This window comes from Colletotrichum fructicola (genome assembly GCF_000319635.2).
Source record: "Colletotrichum fructicola Nara gc5 chromosome Unknown KSG_Nara_v1_contig08, whole genome shotgun sequence".
Lineage (NCBI taxonomy): Eukaryota > Fungi > Ascomycota > Sordariomycetes > Glomerellales > Glomerellaceae > Colletotrichum > Colletotrichum fructicola.
The window spans coordinates 3,832,646-3,849,455 of record NW_027094058.1 but is presented as its reverse complement, the minus strand read 5'-3'; the positions used below and the strand labels follow the sequence as shown (position 1 = coordinate 3,849,455).

At 52.7% G+C, this 16,810-nt stretch overlaps 5 protein-coding genes across 5 annotated transcripts; 3 read left to right on the top strand and 2 right to left on the bottom strand.

Annotated features, from left to right (window-relative positions):
* Positions 1-2,813: 2,813 nt before the first annotated feature.
* BLRO-1 (Bilirubin oxidase) lies at positions 2,814-4,799 on the top strand (the record flags this gene model as incomplete). Its single annotated transcript, XM_032023477.1, has 4 exons — positions 2,814-3,061; positions 3,119-3,464; positions 3,522-3,908; positions 3,972-4,799. 4 exons carry the CDS (start codon positions 2,814-2,816, stop codon positions 4,797-4,799), a joined length of 1,809 nt encoding a protein of 602 aa, XP_031879668.1.
* Positions 4,800-5,741: 942 nt separating this feature from the next.
* Positions 5,742-6,730, top strand: Cel61a-1 (Polysaccharide monooxygenase Cel61a; the record flags this gene model as incomplete). Its single annotated transcript, XM_032023476.1, has 5 exons — positions 5,742-5,933; positions 5,993-6,122; positions 6,182-6,380; positions 6,437-6,593; positions 6,650-6,730. The coding sequence occupies 5 exons, from the start codon at positions 5,742-5,744 to the stop codon at positions 6,728-6,730; spliced, it is 759 nt and encodes a 252-aa protein (XP_031879666.1).
* A 415-nt stretch (positions 6,731-7,145) lies between these two features.
* acoC-0 (Dihydrolipoyllysine-residue acetyltransferase component of acetoin cleaving system) lies at positions 7,146-9,464 on the bottom strand (the record flags this gene model as incomplete). The annotated part of the gene is made up of 4 exons (XM_032023475.2): positions 7,146-7,196; positions 7,310-8,423; positions 8,508-8,531; positions 8,683-9,464. 4 exons carry the CDS (start codon positions 9,462-9,464, stop codon positions 7,146-7,148), a joined length of 1,971 nt encoding a protein of 656 aa, XP_031879775.2.
* Positions 9,465-11,808: 2,344 nt separating this feature from the next.
* CGGC5_v014151 (uncharacterized protein) lies at positions 11,809-12,370 on the top strand (the record flags this gene model as incomplete). Its single annotated transcript, XM_032023474.1, has 2 exons — positions 11,809-12,076; positions 12,144-12,370. The coding sequence occupies 2 exons, from the start codon at positions 11,809-11,811 to the stop codon at positions 12,368-12,370; spliced, it is 495 nt and encodes a 164-aa protein (XP_031879669.1).
* Positions 12,371-12,989: 619 nt separating this feature from the next.
* On the bottom strand, positions 12,990-16,332 carry nps9-0 (Adenylate-forming reductase Nps9; the record flags this gene model as incomplete). Its single annotated transcript, XM_032023473.1, has 5 exons — positions 12,990-13,448; positions 13,501-14,187; positions 14,237-15,254; positions 15,305-16,050; positions 16,099-16,332. 5 exons carry the CDS (start codon positions 16,330-16,332, stop codon positions 12,990-12,992), a joined length of 3,144 nt encoding a protein of 1,047 aa, XP_031879778.1.
* Between the last annotated feature and the right edge of the window lie 478 nt (positions 16,333-16,810).

The following is a 16,810-nucleotide window of genomic DNA, read 5'->3' as shown; positions in this document are numbered from 1 at the left end:
GTCGCCTAAACCTTCGTCCCCAGAAGGTATCCAAGCGCAGCCACATGAGTCTCAGCCATACTTTGTCAAAGTTTGCCCACTGCACTTTGGATACAGTTCTGTTACCTAGCCAAGAAGATCAAGTCACGAACTACGGATGAAAGTGAAAGATCATCATCAGACGAGATGTCATTTTTCTCTCAGAATAGATAACAGCGCAGTTGCAAATCATCTCAGTCCGTGCATCTTTTGCTAGACGCTACTCAAACAGATCGGGGTTCGCTCCGGTTCCCCTGTTCACATGCAATAGTCGCAGGTTTTGCCGACAAACAGGATTCTTCGCTAGTCAAAACCTGCCGTTCCTCGAGGTGATGCTACATCTTGGCAATTGCCACCATCACGGTCCAAAGGTCTGCTCCTCCTCAGTCAGAGCCAACTGCTAACATGGATACCGTATTCGTACATAGACGGCTTGCATCACGACTCATCACGTTCCAGCCATGACTGATACTTACGCGATAATCCACAACTGCACGTCTGGACAGGATTAGTGGAACCGTGCGTCGTGGGCTCTCCAGGCCATTATCCCGATTCGGGCAAACAATATGGAACTCCCCGCGTCGACCCTCCACCTGGAGCCTCCCCGCGTATTTCATGTGGAAATCGTTGGACCTGACAAGCCCTTCCCGCCAAGAACTACCGTAAAAATGGGTCAAATGGCTGCCTGCTTTACCACCTTCCTTTCTGAAGGCTTCGCCGCAACCCTCATAGGCATATAGAGTTCGGCTCCGTATGCCAGCCGGGGCATTTCTTCCAACTAGCCACGGCTAACGTAGGGTACGGGCCGGATGCGGCGTGATATAGTTGCAGTCAAGATGCATGACACGACCTAATCTTCACCTGAATGGACACGCTTGGCGGCAAGGAGGCAGGTTTTCACGAGTCGCCACCGGCAGCTGATGCTGTCTGAGCACGTGTCCGCAGAAAACCAGTTGCTTGGTAATTTTTGCTTTTGATTCCGTAAGTAGCCAAGTGATGCCAATTCTGCTTCCGTGTAATACCATTTGCTGTGGAAGGCTGTGTATGCGAGGCATGCAACAAGGCGCATATTGTCACAAATCTTTCCAAGTACCCCTCAATCGAGAGTACAATGATGGCAAAGTTGTAATTTCATCGAAATTCAAAGAATGCCCCGAATTACCGTTGCTAGCCTGGGCTCGGGTAATAGGGGCTCAACCGAAGCACGTTGGAAATGCCTTCGTGGCTTGGATCCCCCCTGAACCGTGCGTGGCATTATCCCCCTCAACTGTCCACGAAGGAGTCAATACCCTTGACCCCAGCAGAACACTAATGGCTTTTGCAGCGTTCAATATTGCGGGATTTAGTCAGTCTGGGGTTGGCTAGCCGCGCAAGCAGTCGGCAGTATTCAAGAACATCAACCAACCACCGGCGAGCAGGCAGCCTCAACGGACCTAGCACGATGTCACCCGGATCGTCCCCATCCCGAAGACCACGCAACTTCACGTTAAGATCGATGGTTCATCGTCTCTTTAGAGTGCTTATCAGCATGGCGCTCATGGAGGTGCGGGCAGGTTAGTCAACGGTTGGACTTGTCTTGGCAAGACTCAGGACTAGGTAGAGGCTGGAAGGCATGCCCACCCTTATTGGGCTGTATTAATCGCAAAAGAGAAAGCCTTGAGCCTCGGTCTGGGACTCGTATGGATACGAGTGCAACATCGAATCATGGGATTCAACGAAAGTCTCTCCGACGACATGTATCCACATCCTTTGCGTGATACTGGCTGCATGCCGTGACCGCATGCCGTGACCGCATGCCGTGACCGTGCTGCAGCATGGCGCGTGTTGCTCCGTTGCTTTGGGTGACAGGCGATTCGTGACGAAGTTGCAAATGTTACAACAGGCAATCCTTCAATTTCTCCAGAGCTGTCGTAGTCGATTTACAGTGCTAAGTGCAGAGTCGTAAGTGAAGTGACCGTATCATGGCCACTTCAACGACACCAATCATCGACAACACATGTTTGCGAGTAGTCGCAACATAGAAATCACTAAGCCCCTAAGAATTCCCCCACTACTCGAATACCATTCTGTCTTTACTGACGTCTTTGACTTTAAGGTTCCATTTACCAAGACAATCATCTCGTTAACCGCGGGTGTTCTGTGCCATCGCTGCAAGGGAAGCTTCTTGGCAAGGGGCACTCATCCTCCATGCCGGAGTCAGTCATACCTGGCGCTGGTATAACAAGACTTACAAGCAACATTAATGTGGCTAGCATCTCGTACTGCAGAAAAGGGAAACCCGGACAGACCGCCATACTGGTGGATCTTGCTGTCACATTGCAGAGCCATGACAGAAGTTTGTGCTGCCATGTCGACTCCATCACGACCGGAACGGCGGCCCAGATTCCTACGAGATTGAGGGATTTCGAAGAATCATGCGACACATCTGCAAGAGAAGACAGCAGTCACAGCGGCTATTGATTTCCTATCAGAGCATGGAGCGCGAGCAAAGCGTGGGATGAAGCACATGTCAAGTGGAGAGGCTGGAGGGGGAACGGACGATATCGGATCTCAACTGCAACTTGATGATTAGCATGCGTCTAAGGATTGTATTTTCCGCCAGCTTCCAAGATATTTGCATGCTTTTCCGTCGACGGACAACGAAGTGAAGTCAGCCATCATGATTTAAGGCTAAGGTTATCTCCTATGAAGACTTACTGGAAACGAAACCAAACAACATCACACTTCAATCTTCTGAACACCTTCAAACATTAGCATCAGCTTTTGTCAGTTTGAGTGGTCAAGCAGCATTCATCATGCGTTATCAACTCGCTATCGCAGCCCTTCAAGCTGCCGTCTCTTTCAGTTCTGTAAAGGCGCAGAACTCTTCTTTCAGTGAGACACACGTCTCGGAGATTCCCGAGTCAGAGGTCGTTGCTCTTGCTCAGATTGTTGAAGATGACCCTGGAGATGTTTTCACTCTTCAGAAGGACTGGTTGAGTCCAGAGTATGCTTTGATCTATAAAGTTGCTCTTCCTATCCCTCCAGTCAAGGAGCCGACCAAGTAAGGGCAATCCACAAAACGCTAGTCTTAGTGACGATGTATCTAATATGAAAATAGGAAAGTCATCAGTCCTGTCACTGGAAAGGAGATCTGGTACTATGAGTTGGAGATCAAGCCTTTCAGTCACCAGGTCTATCCCAACCTCCGTCCCGCCACTCTTGTTGGCTACGACGGGATGTCTCCTGGCCCCACTCTGATCATCCCCCGCGGCACCGAGTCTGTGGTTCGTTTCATCAACAACGCTGCCCATGAGAACTCTGTTCATCTCCATGGATCCTACTCCCGTGCGGCCTTTGATGGCTGGGCGGAGGATATTACCAATCCGGGAGAGTACAAGGATTACTACTACCCCAACCAGCAGTCAGCCAGAACGCTGTGGTATCATGATCACGCAATGCACTTGGTGAGTCATTAAGCATGTTTCCCAAAGGATACCAGAGACTGACTCTTGACAACTCAGACCGCCGAAAACGCATACATGGGTCAAGCTGGAGCTTATCTCATCAGCGATCCGGCCGAGGACGCTTTGAACTTGCCTACTGGCTACGGCGTTTATGACATCCCTTTGGTTCTCACTTCCAAGCAGTACAACGAAGACGGAACACTGTTCTCGACCGTTGGGGAGAAGGACAGCTTGTGGGGTGATGTGATTCACGTCAATGGTCAGCCCTGGCCATTCCTGAACGTCGAACCCCGCAAGTATAGATTCCGCCTCTTGGACGCTTCCGTCTCTCGTGCATTTGCTCTTTACCTCGTCAACTCCAATGCTCCCAACGGCAAGCTGCCTTTCCAGGTCATTGCAGCTGATGGTGGCCTCTTGACCAAGCCTGTGCAGGTCTCTGATCTTGTGAGTAGATCTAGCCTATTGTTTTTCATCTCGCATTTTTAGTGTAGGACTAACCTGTTCCAGTACGTGTCTGGTGCTGAGCGGTACGAAATCATCATCGACTTTTCCAAGTACGCTGGACAACAGCTTGAGATCCGAAACTTCCCCAAGGCCGGGGGCGTCGGAGTTGAGGATGACTACCTGAACACCGACAAGGTTATGAAGTTCATCGTCGGCACCGCCGCCTCTTCCCCCGACACGTCCAGCGTTCCGGAGACTCTGCGAACTGTCCCATTCCCTACCTCAACCGGAAACGTCATCGACCATCACTTCAGATTCCACCGCACCAATGGTGAATGGCGCATCAACGGCGTCGGATTCGCTGATGTCGAGAACCGCATGCTCGCCAACGTTCCCCGAGGCACCGTTGAGATCTGGGAGCTGGAGAACAGCTCTGATGGATGGTCCCACCCTATCCATGTCCACCTTGTCGACTTCAAGGTCATTGCCAGAGATGGCGATCGCGGTGTTATGCCCTACGAGGCACAGGGTCTCAAGGATGTTGTCTGGCTCGGCCGTGGAGAGTCTGTTCTCGTCGAGGCTCACTACGCGCCGTGGGATGGAGTCTACATGTTCCACTGCCACAACCTGATTCACGAGGACAGTGACATGATGGCGGCATTCAATGTCACCACTCTTCCTGACTGGGGCTACAACGAGACCACTTTCATTGACCCCATGGAAGATCGCTGGAGGGCTAAGCCTTACGTCATGGCCGACTTGCGCACCCGCGCTGGCCCCTTCTCCGACAGCGCCATTGAGGAGTCGATCCAGTTTATGGCCAACACTGAGGCATACAGCAAGATTGATGAAGTCAATGACTCTCTCGAGCAGTACTGGTCATCTCACTGATTGATTCAGCCTCTGAACACATTCATGAAACAGTTTGAACGGTTTCGTTTTCTTTTCTTGTCTACACTTTTTCACCAACGATCGCACCAAGTACATGCAGGGACGAATGTTTCTCCTTCTTGTTTATAGTCTCATTATCATAGTATCAGTCTCAATTTGCCTATATCTACAACACTTTGAATTGATTCTGAAGTCTTTTTGTGAAGGTGGGCTCCAGATGCTCCCCCAGGTGTTCTTAAGATGTCGAAAGAGACGTTATTCTCAAGTCTTGTCCTGTCCGGTGGGATAGCAGGAATTTCCCCACCCAAGCCCCTGGATCAATCTGAGGACAGGGTGTGATCCGCCAACCTGATGCAAGCACGGTCAAACCCTGCCAAGAACTCCAGTCTCCTCAATAAGCTTCAGACTCTCCTAACCGTATCGAGGTGCCTGCCAACACCCTAAGTAATTAAGCTCACACCGTTATCTGACTGTTCACCAATCTCAGTCTTGGAAACATTTGGGTTGTGGAAGATCTGCGCTGGGTGGATATACTTGCAGGGTCGCAGAGGTGCTGTTTTGGGGAAATCCCACCAATCTTGGCCAGGCCCGGAACACAGCCCGAGAGGCCCATCGTTTATATCGAACAAAGCCACTGCCAGTCAGCGACGAGAGCGGATATGGATGCCAAGAAAAGGCCAATCGCAGGTGTGGACTTGTGATCGAGTGGAACGACAAAGGCGTGAACTCGGACTCTGGACAAGAACGAAATGGGCAAGGAACGGTGTTTGCAACGCGCCAAGACATCGCAGGGGAGTCCACCAACCAGGAGAAATTCTGCGCTGTTCGAGAATTATAAAAGATGTGGTGAAGAACGACATCAAGAATTGTTGATAGTTCTTCAGAGCAGGGTCCTCATTTGTTTTGAATTGTTTTCATTCTTTTCTTAAACCACATATCAAGATGAAGGTTACTTCGGCAACTGCTGTTTCCGCGCTGGTCGCGACCGCGTCGGCCCACGGATTCGTCCAGCAGATCATGCTCGGCGAGAACCTCGTCAACACCTGGAACCCTTACAAAGATCCGTCAAAGAAAGTCGAGAAGATCACCCGCAAGTTCAAAGACAACGGCCCAGTCACCGATGGGCTCTTCGAGGTATGCTCAAACTACCCGCTTGTACTGTACCAACGGACGCTGACTCGTCAACCACATAGACCGACGCCATCACCTGCAACATCGGAAGCGACAAGAACAACGTCCCCGCCACGGTGACTGCCAGTGTTGCTGCTGGAAGCAGTGTCAAGTTCATGTGGACTGAGTGGAAGAGCGACCATCCCGGCCCGAGTAAGTCGTGGATGCCGTACGACCTCGATGAGAACATACAAAGTCTAATACACGGGAAGTCATGACGTATCTTGCCAGCTGCGGTGGCAAGTGCAGCGAGTTTGACGGCAGTACCGGCAATGTCTGGGTCAAGATTGACCAGTCTGGTTATGATGCCAAGGAGGCCATTCCCTGGGCTAGCAAGCGACTGCCAGAGAACAACAGCACCTACACTGTCAAGCTGCCCTCCAAGATTGCTCCCGGCGAGTACATTCTACGGTAAGTAAGACCCCCTCCTCTGCTTCTGGACAATTATCTGACTTTGGTTTTCACAGACACGAAATTCTCGGCCTCCAACGCACGAATACGGACGGAAAGTTAGCGCAATTCTACCCAGGCTGCCACCAGATCACTGTTACTGGGGACGGAACGACCAAGCTCCCCGAAGGAATCGCGCTTCCCGGAGCGTACAAGGCTGATGATACCAAGTCGGTGAGTATCTCCAACCTGTGTGACATCCCTAAGCACGTTAACTGACGACGCTCTAGATCTTTCTTGACTACCGAAAGGTCACTGAGTATACTCCTCCTGGTGGGCCAGTTTGGGGCGATGATGGATGGGCCCAGTAGGCAAAAGCCAGTGTTACGCATTTTCAACCTGTAAATATTTAGCATTTTGCTATCTTGTGAATACACTTATGAACTTGGCCACTGCTGAGATTCCTTGCAACGCGTTACCAAACTTGTCACATGCTGATGGGCATCTAAGCTTTGATTTCATTTGACCTATGTGAAGTTTTGATGAGTATATAAGCTTACCAATGCACAAGATGCCTTCGTATACAGGAAAGTAACTACAGTAACACTGGTAAGTTAATGCTCAATTCCGGGTCCCCAATCTCGTAACAGCTTGTACAAACGAAGACGCCTGTACAACAACCACCAACCCTCCATACGGACTACATTAATGAACTTGACCCTATGGTCAAGCTTTTGCTGTGAATGAAGATCCAATGCTCGCTGCCAATCTGTGAGAGTCCTCTCACTAAGGCTGATTCTCCAACTCGCCGATACAGTCAGTCTCGTGTCCGTTCTCCTAACGTCATAGCGAAAGAAGAATGACATTGGGCCCTGATAGTCCACCTTCGGACACCACACTTCCATTATCCTAAGTTTTGGCATCTGACGAGCAGCCCTTGCCGCTCTTACAAGCAGAACATCTAGATTATCCTTGCCTCGCTCGGTAGTCAAGCACAGGTACATGAGATTTGGCCAGTGTGCGTAGTCAAGGGAGCGGCTTAGACCTTGTGCCATGCTCTCATGACACTTGAAGAATTGCGCAGCATCGATAACGTTCAATATGACGAAGTTGTGGAGCCGGTAACTTGCCAGAACTGCGACGGAGACCAAACTTTCTGGGACTCTTCTCTGATAGATCCGGCGATCATGATGCTGTGCCTCCCATAAGGATAAGTCCTGGATACTCGGAGATATATAGACTGATCTGAAGAGGCTTGATATAGCCAAGTTGCGTGCGTAGCACTCGCGCTCGCACTCGCGATCGCGGTACGCAAACGATGACCATACCCAAACTGGCTGGTAGTTTACGTCTCTTAGACAAGGCATGCTGGCCAATAGCACGGCCATAGCTGACGCAGACATTTTCCGATGGGATCGTTGGTTCATAGAGAAGCTGGTGATGACTGGAACAGAGGGAATAGATGATGATGGCGAGTTGAAGTTAATGTCAAGGAGGGCTCCCAGTAAACGTTGCTTTGATGCTCTGTCTTGAATCGCGGTGCGGTATCTCCCACATTCTCGATGAGGGTAGTAACTGGGCGAGCTAGCGCTCAACTCAAATGTAAGACCTTGACCTGAGGCATCTTGCTTCCATCTCGACAGGACTGTGAAGAGGTTGAGTATTGCGCCAGAAAATACCTTTATGTTTGCCTTTTTCGTGAATTCATCTTCGAACTCGTTTCCCTCTCGTCTGGAGCAACAAGCCAAATGCACGTGGAGAGAAATCTTTCTGACCAGCTTCTGTCGACCATTCACGACGACATACTTGAGCTGCCGGATATCTGGGCCGGGAATCTGGAGGCTCAGGCGCTCGAAAGTATCTGGCTCAAAGAAATGTTGCCATTCCCGAGAAACGTGGGCCCATGCAGAGAATCTTTGTTTTGGGTCGGCTTGCTTTCGAAGATCTTCCAGGATGTGATGTCGTAACTCATATGGCAGGGTTTGGAATCCCCATTGATATTGATGTCGCGCCGAGTGCGACTTTCTGCGCGCCATGTCCGGTGAAACTGAGAATTGGTTCGAACTTGGGGTAGAAAAACGTTGGCGATAATTAAGCAAAATGAATGTTCTTATACACGGTAGGCAACGAAAAATAGGAATGACTCACTCATCAGGAATAGTCATCGGAGTTCTAATTTTGTAGATGAATCAAAAGGTCGACCATGAATGCTCCAAATATACCCGTCTAGGTAGTTGACCGAATATGCACCTTTGTGGTCACATCCGACGCCCTCCCTAAAAAGTCTTCAATTCGATCCCACATAGCGACTGGATTGGTGTACATAACAAAATGACCACTCTTGGGAATCTCCGCTAGTTCAACGCCGGCTTTGGCAATGGCGGGAAGATACGACAACGTTGCGTGCTGCACCCCGAACATGAACATTCTAGGGCACGCCAAGCCCTTGAAGATCTCCATCAAATCTCCGTTGTCCGAGTACTCCACCATACTCTCAAACGTAGGACGAATAGCCTCAGTTCTGACCTTGGCTATGAAGGCAGCGGCGTAGACTCCGTTGCCGAAGAAGGCAGACTGCCGCGTGCGCTCCATGAATTCTGTGACGAACATCTCGGGATCTTCCGCGGGAAAGTCGAGGATCTGCCTGCTCAGGAAGCAATCTTCGGGAGCGAGGTTTCCCTTGATATTGGTGAAGCTCAGTACCGAGCCTGGGTTCCGCTGGGCGAGGAGTAAGGCCGTTAGGCCCCCCATGGAATGGCCGACGAGGTGGTATTTCTTGACGCCATAGGTCTTCAAGACTGCTTCAGCGACGGCGACAAGAAAGGGCATCGAGAGCGCAGAGTAGTCCGCGATAGTGGAGGAACCGCTGCCTGGTGCATCGTATGCAATGATTGGGTACTTGGAGAGTGACGGGTGGAGGCTGATGTCGGTGTAATCTTCCTTGGTGCTACCGAAGCCGTGAAGGAAGAGAATTGGATCCGCAGAACCATCACAGCGTACGGTAGAGACTGAGATGGCAGTACCGTTTACTGTGAGCGGAATCTGTTCCCAGTTGAGGTTTTGGCTTGGCTGAGCGCCGTTGCTTCGTGCTGGTGTAGTGGCCATTATCAAAACGAAATTGGGCGACTATGGGTTCAATCGAATAGTGTAAGCTGATGTGACTGTCTAAAAACCCAAAATTTAAGACGGAATTAGCAACTCTTAAAAGCCAGCCGCTGCGGGAGAATCTTGTAAGTCGCCGTCTTGCTTCCCGTCCGGCCGACAATTCTTCGGCGCCGTGTTTGACTCGGAAGGTCCGCCGATGTGGGTCCACTAGCGAGGATGGATGCCGAAGGGCTCGGCCATCGTGGGATTTGGCCGTCGGCAGTGCTTCATTTTGACCGAGCAGGCGCTTACCAAAGCCGTTACCCCATTTCGTACCTTTTGGATGCAGATTATCTAGCCAGTGTTTTTCATGGTCTTACAAGATTGCGATCTATCGGCACCAGCTTCCACAAGATGGCGCAGCATTCACGTTCTCACGAAGCCTGGCTTCTCGATTATCGGCTTGCATCATGCGTCAAACCCTGAACCGATCCTTCTTACTCATTTCGTAGGAGGCTGAGTCGCTAGTGTCTCCCATTCAAAGGAACCAAGCGGTAGTGACTGCGCCGTAAGAACTAGCACTGCGATTACTCTCATTTGCTTCACCTGAGTTCACCGCACAGGTAGCCGTTCCAAACTGTTTGGCGAAATGACTTCAGCCCAGGCTGCCGCGTCAGTGGTACAGATGCTCCCATCTTTGCCCCAAGCTCTGCTAAGCCGCTGCCAAAAACCGGACCGGCTTGGCTCGAGCTTCAGAGCGAACCATCAGCAAAGCTCGGTAATGCAGACGACACAAGGGATCTTCGATGCGCCCGATGGCTGTCAGAAAAAGAGCTTGCCAACTTTACTGGTATTTGACATTCAACGGCCGGCCGTTCGGCAGACTTTCAAACAACGCAAACCCTGGATGTCGGAATGGAAACATCGGCCCGCGTGGGATCTGTAACTGTCAGCCACGAACCCCTGAATATCAGGGGCAGACCCTCTGCAGTGCCGGTCGCTTGGATGGGGGAATTGATGAGCAAACGAAGCTTGATTTCAGTATCCAGCTGCCCTCGTCGTTGACTCGTTGCTTCCGTCAGCTCTCCGCGTCAATGGCCACGGTCCAGCCTTTTTGCAATGGTCAAACGGCGCCCACTGTCAGAGATGGGAGACGACAATGATGGGCGAGGCGTGGAGATTGGAGATTGGAGAGACCCGGTCATCCCACGCGAACCCTTGCCAAGGGCGGCTCAGCGGGGCACCACGTCAGGGGTCTATCACTAAAATAAGAGTCTGACATCAGGGTGAAAGGGGAGAAGATGTGCACGTTGGACGGGGCCCCCTATTCCTCGGGTTCCGGGCGATGATTGTTCGATTGAGAGTCTAGAATCTGTGCGACGACGGTGGTGCATCCCATCTCTTCAGACGGGTGTCATCCGAACAGCACGGGAAGATGCAGTGAAGTGCGCATTCTGCAGCGAACCCGTTTGCCATTTAGTGTTCTGTGACTCGTGTGTTTGCACCATGAACAGTTCGCTTTCGCCAACGAACATTGCGGTCGAAGACGAACTGCCGCCGCATGAAGTTGTTCTCAACCTGTAACTCACCATCGCCATCACAGCCCGTGTAATCCAAACAGTGCACTGAGATTGGCTCACGACATACCCAAGTGGTCCTCCCCGGAGCCGTATCCGCCAAGGATGGACCGCGCGGCATCGAGGCAGTGTCGACGACGAAGAAAAAAGACTGGAGCTCCCAAGCTGCTGATCGCACAACACCACTCGCAGCAGTCAGCAGAAGCCAAGCCCAAGTCGCACTCGCCATCGGCTGGGCCCAGTCAGTCGTATTAGCCAGGTGCGTTTCCTAGATCCTTGGCTCGGGCGCACCCTGGTGAACCACCGTCTCGTATTTCTCTGGGCGGCGGTTTCCTTGCGTCTTCGTTTCGGCGTTGGAGTTGGGTGTGGCTGGGCTCAAAAGGTGGGAGAAGATAGGTGACGGGAGCGAGAGATTACCAGCAACAGCGGCCTTGTTTCTGGTTTATTACTCCCCCGTACCCGCCGCCGTCGTCTCGTTGCCGATTGCTTCTTTCCCAGTTTCCCCTCGATTCGACCACCACGAGCAAGATTGATACCCGCAAGCACCACTTTTTGCCCTGCTCACCTTCCAAGTCGTGTGTAATTGCTCTCTTGGTTTCATTTCGTTATCCAGTCGTGCCATCCCGCGAATCTCGCCCACGAGTTGTCCACCTACACCAACGCCAATCCCAACTTCGACCCCAAGACGACATCGTTGATCACCGCACTGAACAACAAAAGATCCCCTCGATCATCGATAGCCGATTCCAGAACCAACAAGCCAAACGTCCAGACCAACACCCGCCAAGATGAAGTACACCGTCGCACTCAGCATCTTCACCGGCCTCGTCGCCGCGCAGTCCGCCACCACGACCGCCGCCTCGTCCAGCTCAACAGACCTCGCAGGTCTCGTCGCCCAGCTTCCCTCATGCGCAACCAGCTGTCTCACCAAAGCCGCCTCGACCATCGGATGCTCCGCGACCGACTTCACATGTCTCTGCAACAGCAAGGATACTCTTACGTCCAGCTTGACGACCTGCATCCTCACTGCCGGATGCTCCACAACTGAGATTGCCAGTAAGTCTTCCGTCCGAAAACCGTGTAGATATCAAGAATAGTGCATGGCTAACTGGATGTTTTACAGCCGCCGCCAAGGTCGCCCCGCAAATCTGCAGCTACGTCGAAGCCAACCCCGACTCCTCCGCCATCGCCTCCGCCTCGAACCTCCTCAGCGGCGCCCTCGCGACTGCGTCTGCAACCGCGACCGCTAGCTCCGCGTCCCCGGCCACCGCCACGACCGCCGCCGCCGTGCGCCCGGAGATGGGCTTCGGCATGATCGGCGCCGCCATGCTCGGTGCCGCGATGCTTTAAACGGTGAGAAGTGCAGAAACATTATGTTTACATGGGTCGCTGGCGTTTTGGGACTGCTTGTTACCACTGGGGCACGGGTCATCGGTCGCATTTGACTTTAGACGGGCACGAAGCCCTCTTAGACGTTCTCTTCATGACTCTTGAGCTTTGGTGGGGTTTGACGAGGTTTTGGGCGATTGGTAGCACCGCTTTAGGTCGCTGTTCTCTTCGAAGTTCTTCACGTGGGATTGCGTTGGCGCGTCCGCACTACATACCCTTACTAGCATCAATTTGCAGATTTGTTGGTGCTGTCTTTTCATCATCTAGTCAGTGCATACACATGCTTCGTGACAGTCCCCGTCAAAATGTTGTGACTATTCTACAAGAGTTTAGCTCTTCAGGTGGATAGTGACATATAATGACAGCTATGAGAACGACGAGGATGACGAAATAATAGCAACAATGGCGGGGACGGTAGAAAGCTTTCTGATACTGACGAGAAGTGCTGGTACCGCTTTCCCCACGAACATCCTGAACAACGCAAGACTGAAAATAGATCTTTCAACTCGGCTAATCTAGATCTAGAGGGTATTCTTATGTGCCTCTGTTCTAACGCTTCCATGCTTGCGAGATATGCGCATCAAGCTCCGGCTTCCCAGCGAGCCTTCAATTTATCAATCATCATGCGAACAAACGCCACATCTGTAACATCAGGCAAACTTCTCAACGTCGGGCTGTCCTTCTTGCTCTCTTCCGTCAAGTATTCCAGCCCGCCCTTGAAGGTGCTGGCCTTGCTGCCGTACTTGCTCTCGAACCAGTCTAGCAGCTTGATGGGCGGGTTCTTCTTCGGGTCTCTTTCTGAGCTTCGTAATCTCTCCATCCATTGGTCTGTTGGTAGCGCCTCGAAATCTAAACCAGCCTTGGCCAGTGACGGGAGCATCTGCTTGGTCCAGTGGAAGCGGGTCGGGTTGAGGACGTGGTACACGAGATCTGCGTCGGAGTCTCGTCGGGCGACCTCTTCATCTGACTTGCTCCTGTCGGCGTTTGTCATGTCGAGGATTATAGCCGCAGCTAAGTCAACCGGTAACCACGACATTTCCTGGAACCGAATTAGCAATCAATCGCAGCGTGAGAACTTCGGAATAGCTCACCTCTTCAAGCTTGGGTAATGCCCCCAGCGTCGCAGCAGTCTGAATCATCAACGGAATCCCCTCCGTCGTATTCCACTCTCCGACCTTGCTGTCTCCAACCAACTGCCCAATCCTCAACACTCGCGCAGCAGCACCGGCATTCTTACTCGCATTCCGCGTGATGTGCTCAGAGACGTACTTGGACCTAGCGTATCCCGTGCCCTGGGCGTTCTTCGGCGTCGGCACAGGGCCTTCCTCCACCGTGCCCGGCCTCGGCGTGCCGCCGGCCGAGGAGACGGACGAGCAGAAGAAGAAGCGCGCCGGCGAGGGCGTGTCGACGGATTGGCAGAGCTGGATGAGGTTGTAGACTGCCTTGATGTGCTGGTCCTCGAAGCTCTGCACGGGGATGTTGAAGTTGACGGCCCAGGCGCTGTGGATCACGAGGGTGAGGTTGGACTTGAGGTTCGCGAGACGGGACGGGGCGAGTCCGAAGTCTGGGGCGCCAAGGTCGGCCGAAAGAGGCACGATCTTGGCCTCTTGGTCGGGTGTGAGGGTGATGCCGCGGGAGGTGAGAGAGGTTGAGACGCGGGTTGCTGCGGCGGCGTCGTTGGGAGCGCGGACGGCGGCGTAGACTTGGGCAATGTTCGGGAGGGATGTGAGCTGGGCTAAGATATGGGCTCCTAGACCGCCTGTGACGCCGGTGACGAGCTTTGGAGGATCTTAGTGAAGGTCTCTAAATTTGAAGAAAGAAACTTACGACAAGGTCCTTCCCAGGCTTGGGAGCTGACCCTGGGACATGTATCTTGAAAGAGGAGTATTTCGCAATCAGCTCCTCCATCTTTTCCAACTCATCCTTGACAGCATCTTCTCTGCCACTCTTCAACCCTTCGAGGTGGCGAGCAAGTTGCTTAATGTTGCCAGTCTCGTACAGCACGTTCTGGCCGAGCTGCCCTTGTCGGCCGCCCAAATCGAGCTTTCTCTTGATCAGACTCCACGTCTGGATGCACAGCAAACTGTCGATACCGGAGGCGAAAAAGTCCGCCTCTACCGATGAGAGAGCATTCTCAGACTTCTCGTTGAGTTGTTGGAAAAGCCAGTTCTCGAGGTCCGCGCCTTCCAGAGAGAGCGAACCGCCCTTGTCGTTGTCGTTCTCGTACCCGTCGTACGCGGCCTGGATCTCCTTCTCAAACTTTCGGTAAAAAGGCACCCGGATAAAGGTCCCCTTATCCGTCTTGGGGTACTCGGCATCAGACGGCAGTATGACGACGAGCTCTTTCGGAATACGTGAAAATGACTCGGCTTGGGCGTTGGCAGCTTCAACAGCAGGCCAAATCTCCTCGAGAAATTGCTCGTCAGGCATGTCGGCCACACTATCAGCCTTAACAATCAGAACACCAGGATAGTCCCGCTGCTCTCCAAAGACGATGGCCTCCTTGACGATCTGCTCCAGGCGGATGCGTCCCTCGATGGGGATGGGCAGGACCTTCTCGCCGTTGATGAGGGTAAACCGGTCGTCGAGGCGGCTGATGTACTTCCACATATCCGGCTGTGTGGGGTGGCGCGTGAAGAGGTCCCTGGTGCGGAAGGAGTTTGGCGGGTCGTTCGAGTTGTTGGTGCTCTTGGAGGGCCAGCCGTCGAGGCAGACGCACTCGAAGATGCCGGGGGAGATTTCGTCCATGAGGATGTAGGGCTTGGCGACGGCGAGGGGACGCATGTAGTTCCATGCCTTATCGCCCGCTGGGCGGACGGAGTTCATGATTCTGCCGATCTCGGTGCTGTGTTGTTGTTAGTACGTCGTAGGAGCGGAGAAGAAGAGAGTCACTACCAGCCGTAATTGCCCACGAGGTAGACACCCTTGCTCACTAACAGGTCACCGAGGTCATCTGGACAACTACTGCCACCGAAGAGCACCAGTTTCACATTCGCGAGTGCCTGAATGCCTTCTTCCGTCTCTGCGAGAAGCTTGACCACGTACGGCACCACGTGGAAGACGCCGGGCTTGACGTAATCAAGCATCTTGATGAGATTCTGACTCGTCAGGGGAATGCTGTAGTTACCCATGTAAATTGGCAGCTTGGAGTACATGGACCTGAAAATCTCGTAGAAGCCATGGCTGTGAAATAGAGGCGAGCAGATGAAAGCCCGCAGGCCCATGTTCGTCATGGAGGCACCGATGACACTGCGATGCGTGAGGTAGATCGGCTTCGGGAGCCCCGTTGAGCCGGATGAGTGGATGATGGCCATGATCTTCTTGTTCTCCTTCTCCGGATCATAAGATCGTGTGAAGCGGGGGGCGTCTTTGCCATAGTAATCCGAGTGTTGGATGAGCGGCAGAACCTCGAGTTGGCGCTGCTTCTGAACTTCTGACAAGACAGGGTGGAAGTTTGGCGTTGTTAACATGGACTTGCAGTTCGCTAGGTCGCAAAGGCGAGTGATTGCCGGGCTTGCGAGACGGGTTGAGATGAGAAATGCCGCGCAGCCCAGACGGTTGAGCGCCATGATAGTAATTGCGACATGGAGTCCCGATTGCGCAAGGATGCCTACTGCCGGGGACTGTTCTAACGCTGGGTCCTGCTCGTCGTCAGTAAAGGTAAGCGTAAGGGTGTCGAGATGACCTACTGCCGGAGAAATACCAAGTTCCTGAAGCCTCTGTACCGCCGCATCGACATATCTGTCTATGGCGCGAAAGCTGTGCTCTTCAAAATCCAATAGTCCTTCTTTGGGATATCCGATGGCAACCGCATCGGGGATCTCCAGCGCGCGGCGGCGGACAAGCTCGTCGACGGTGTAGAGGGGTCGGTCGAGCTCCGACACTGTCAACTTTGACGCCGTCGTGGTTGTTTGCGTCGCCATGGTGAAGATACTTGCAGGATAAACTCTACAAGGGATGTGGTGTAGGATGTCGAGAGGTGAAGATGGTCGAGCCCAATTTATGTAGTTGGCTCCCCCCACCCGGTCGGCAGCACGTATCCGTTGCAATTCCGTCCCGCCGCATGCAAGGGCATGCTTGGCGCTCCGGGCCCGGGGCGAACCCCGCGTTTCCCGCATGACGTTTTTTCTGCCCTACAATGGATCTGCGATCGGGGAAGTTTGCTGATGTTCGTAGCTACGAGCGTCTGTTACCGTTCCGGTGGGATGATTGTTATTTCCGGTCACTGAGGTCCCTGGATAGACAGCGGCCACGAGGTGTTGCGGAAACCCCTCCGTGAGAGTTGTGGATTTGCCGGCTACAGATGGGTCCACTTCTACGGATTCTCCCACTTCAATTTAGTCCAGATGTTTGAAGATATGATTGGGGAGAACTCAAAGTATCCAGAGAGATGGATCTCGA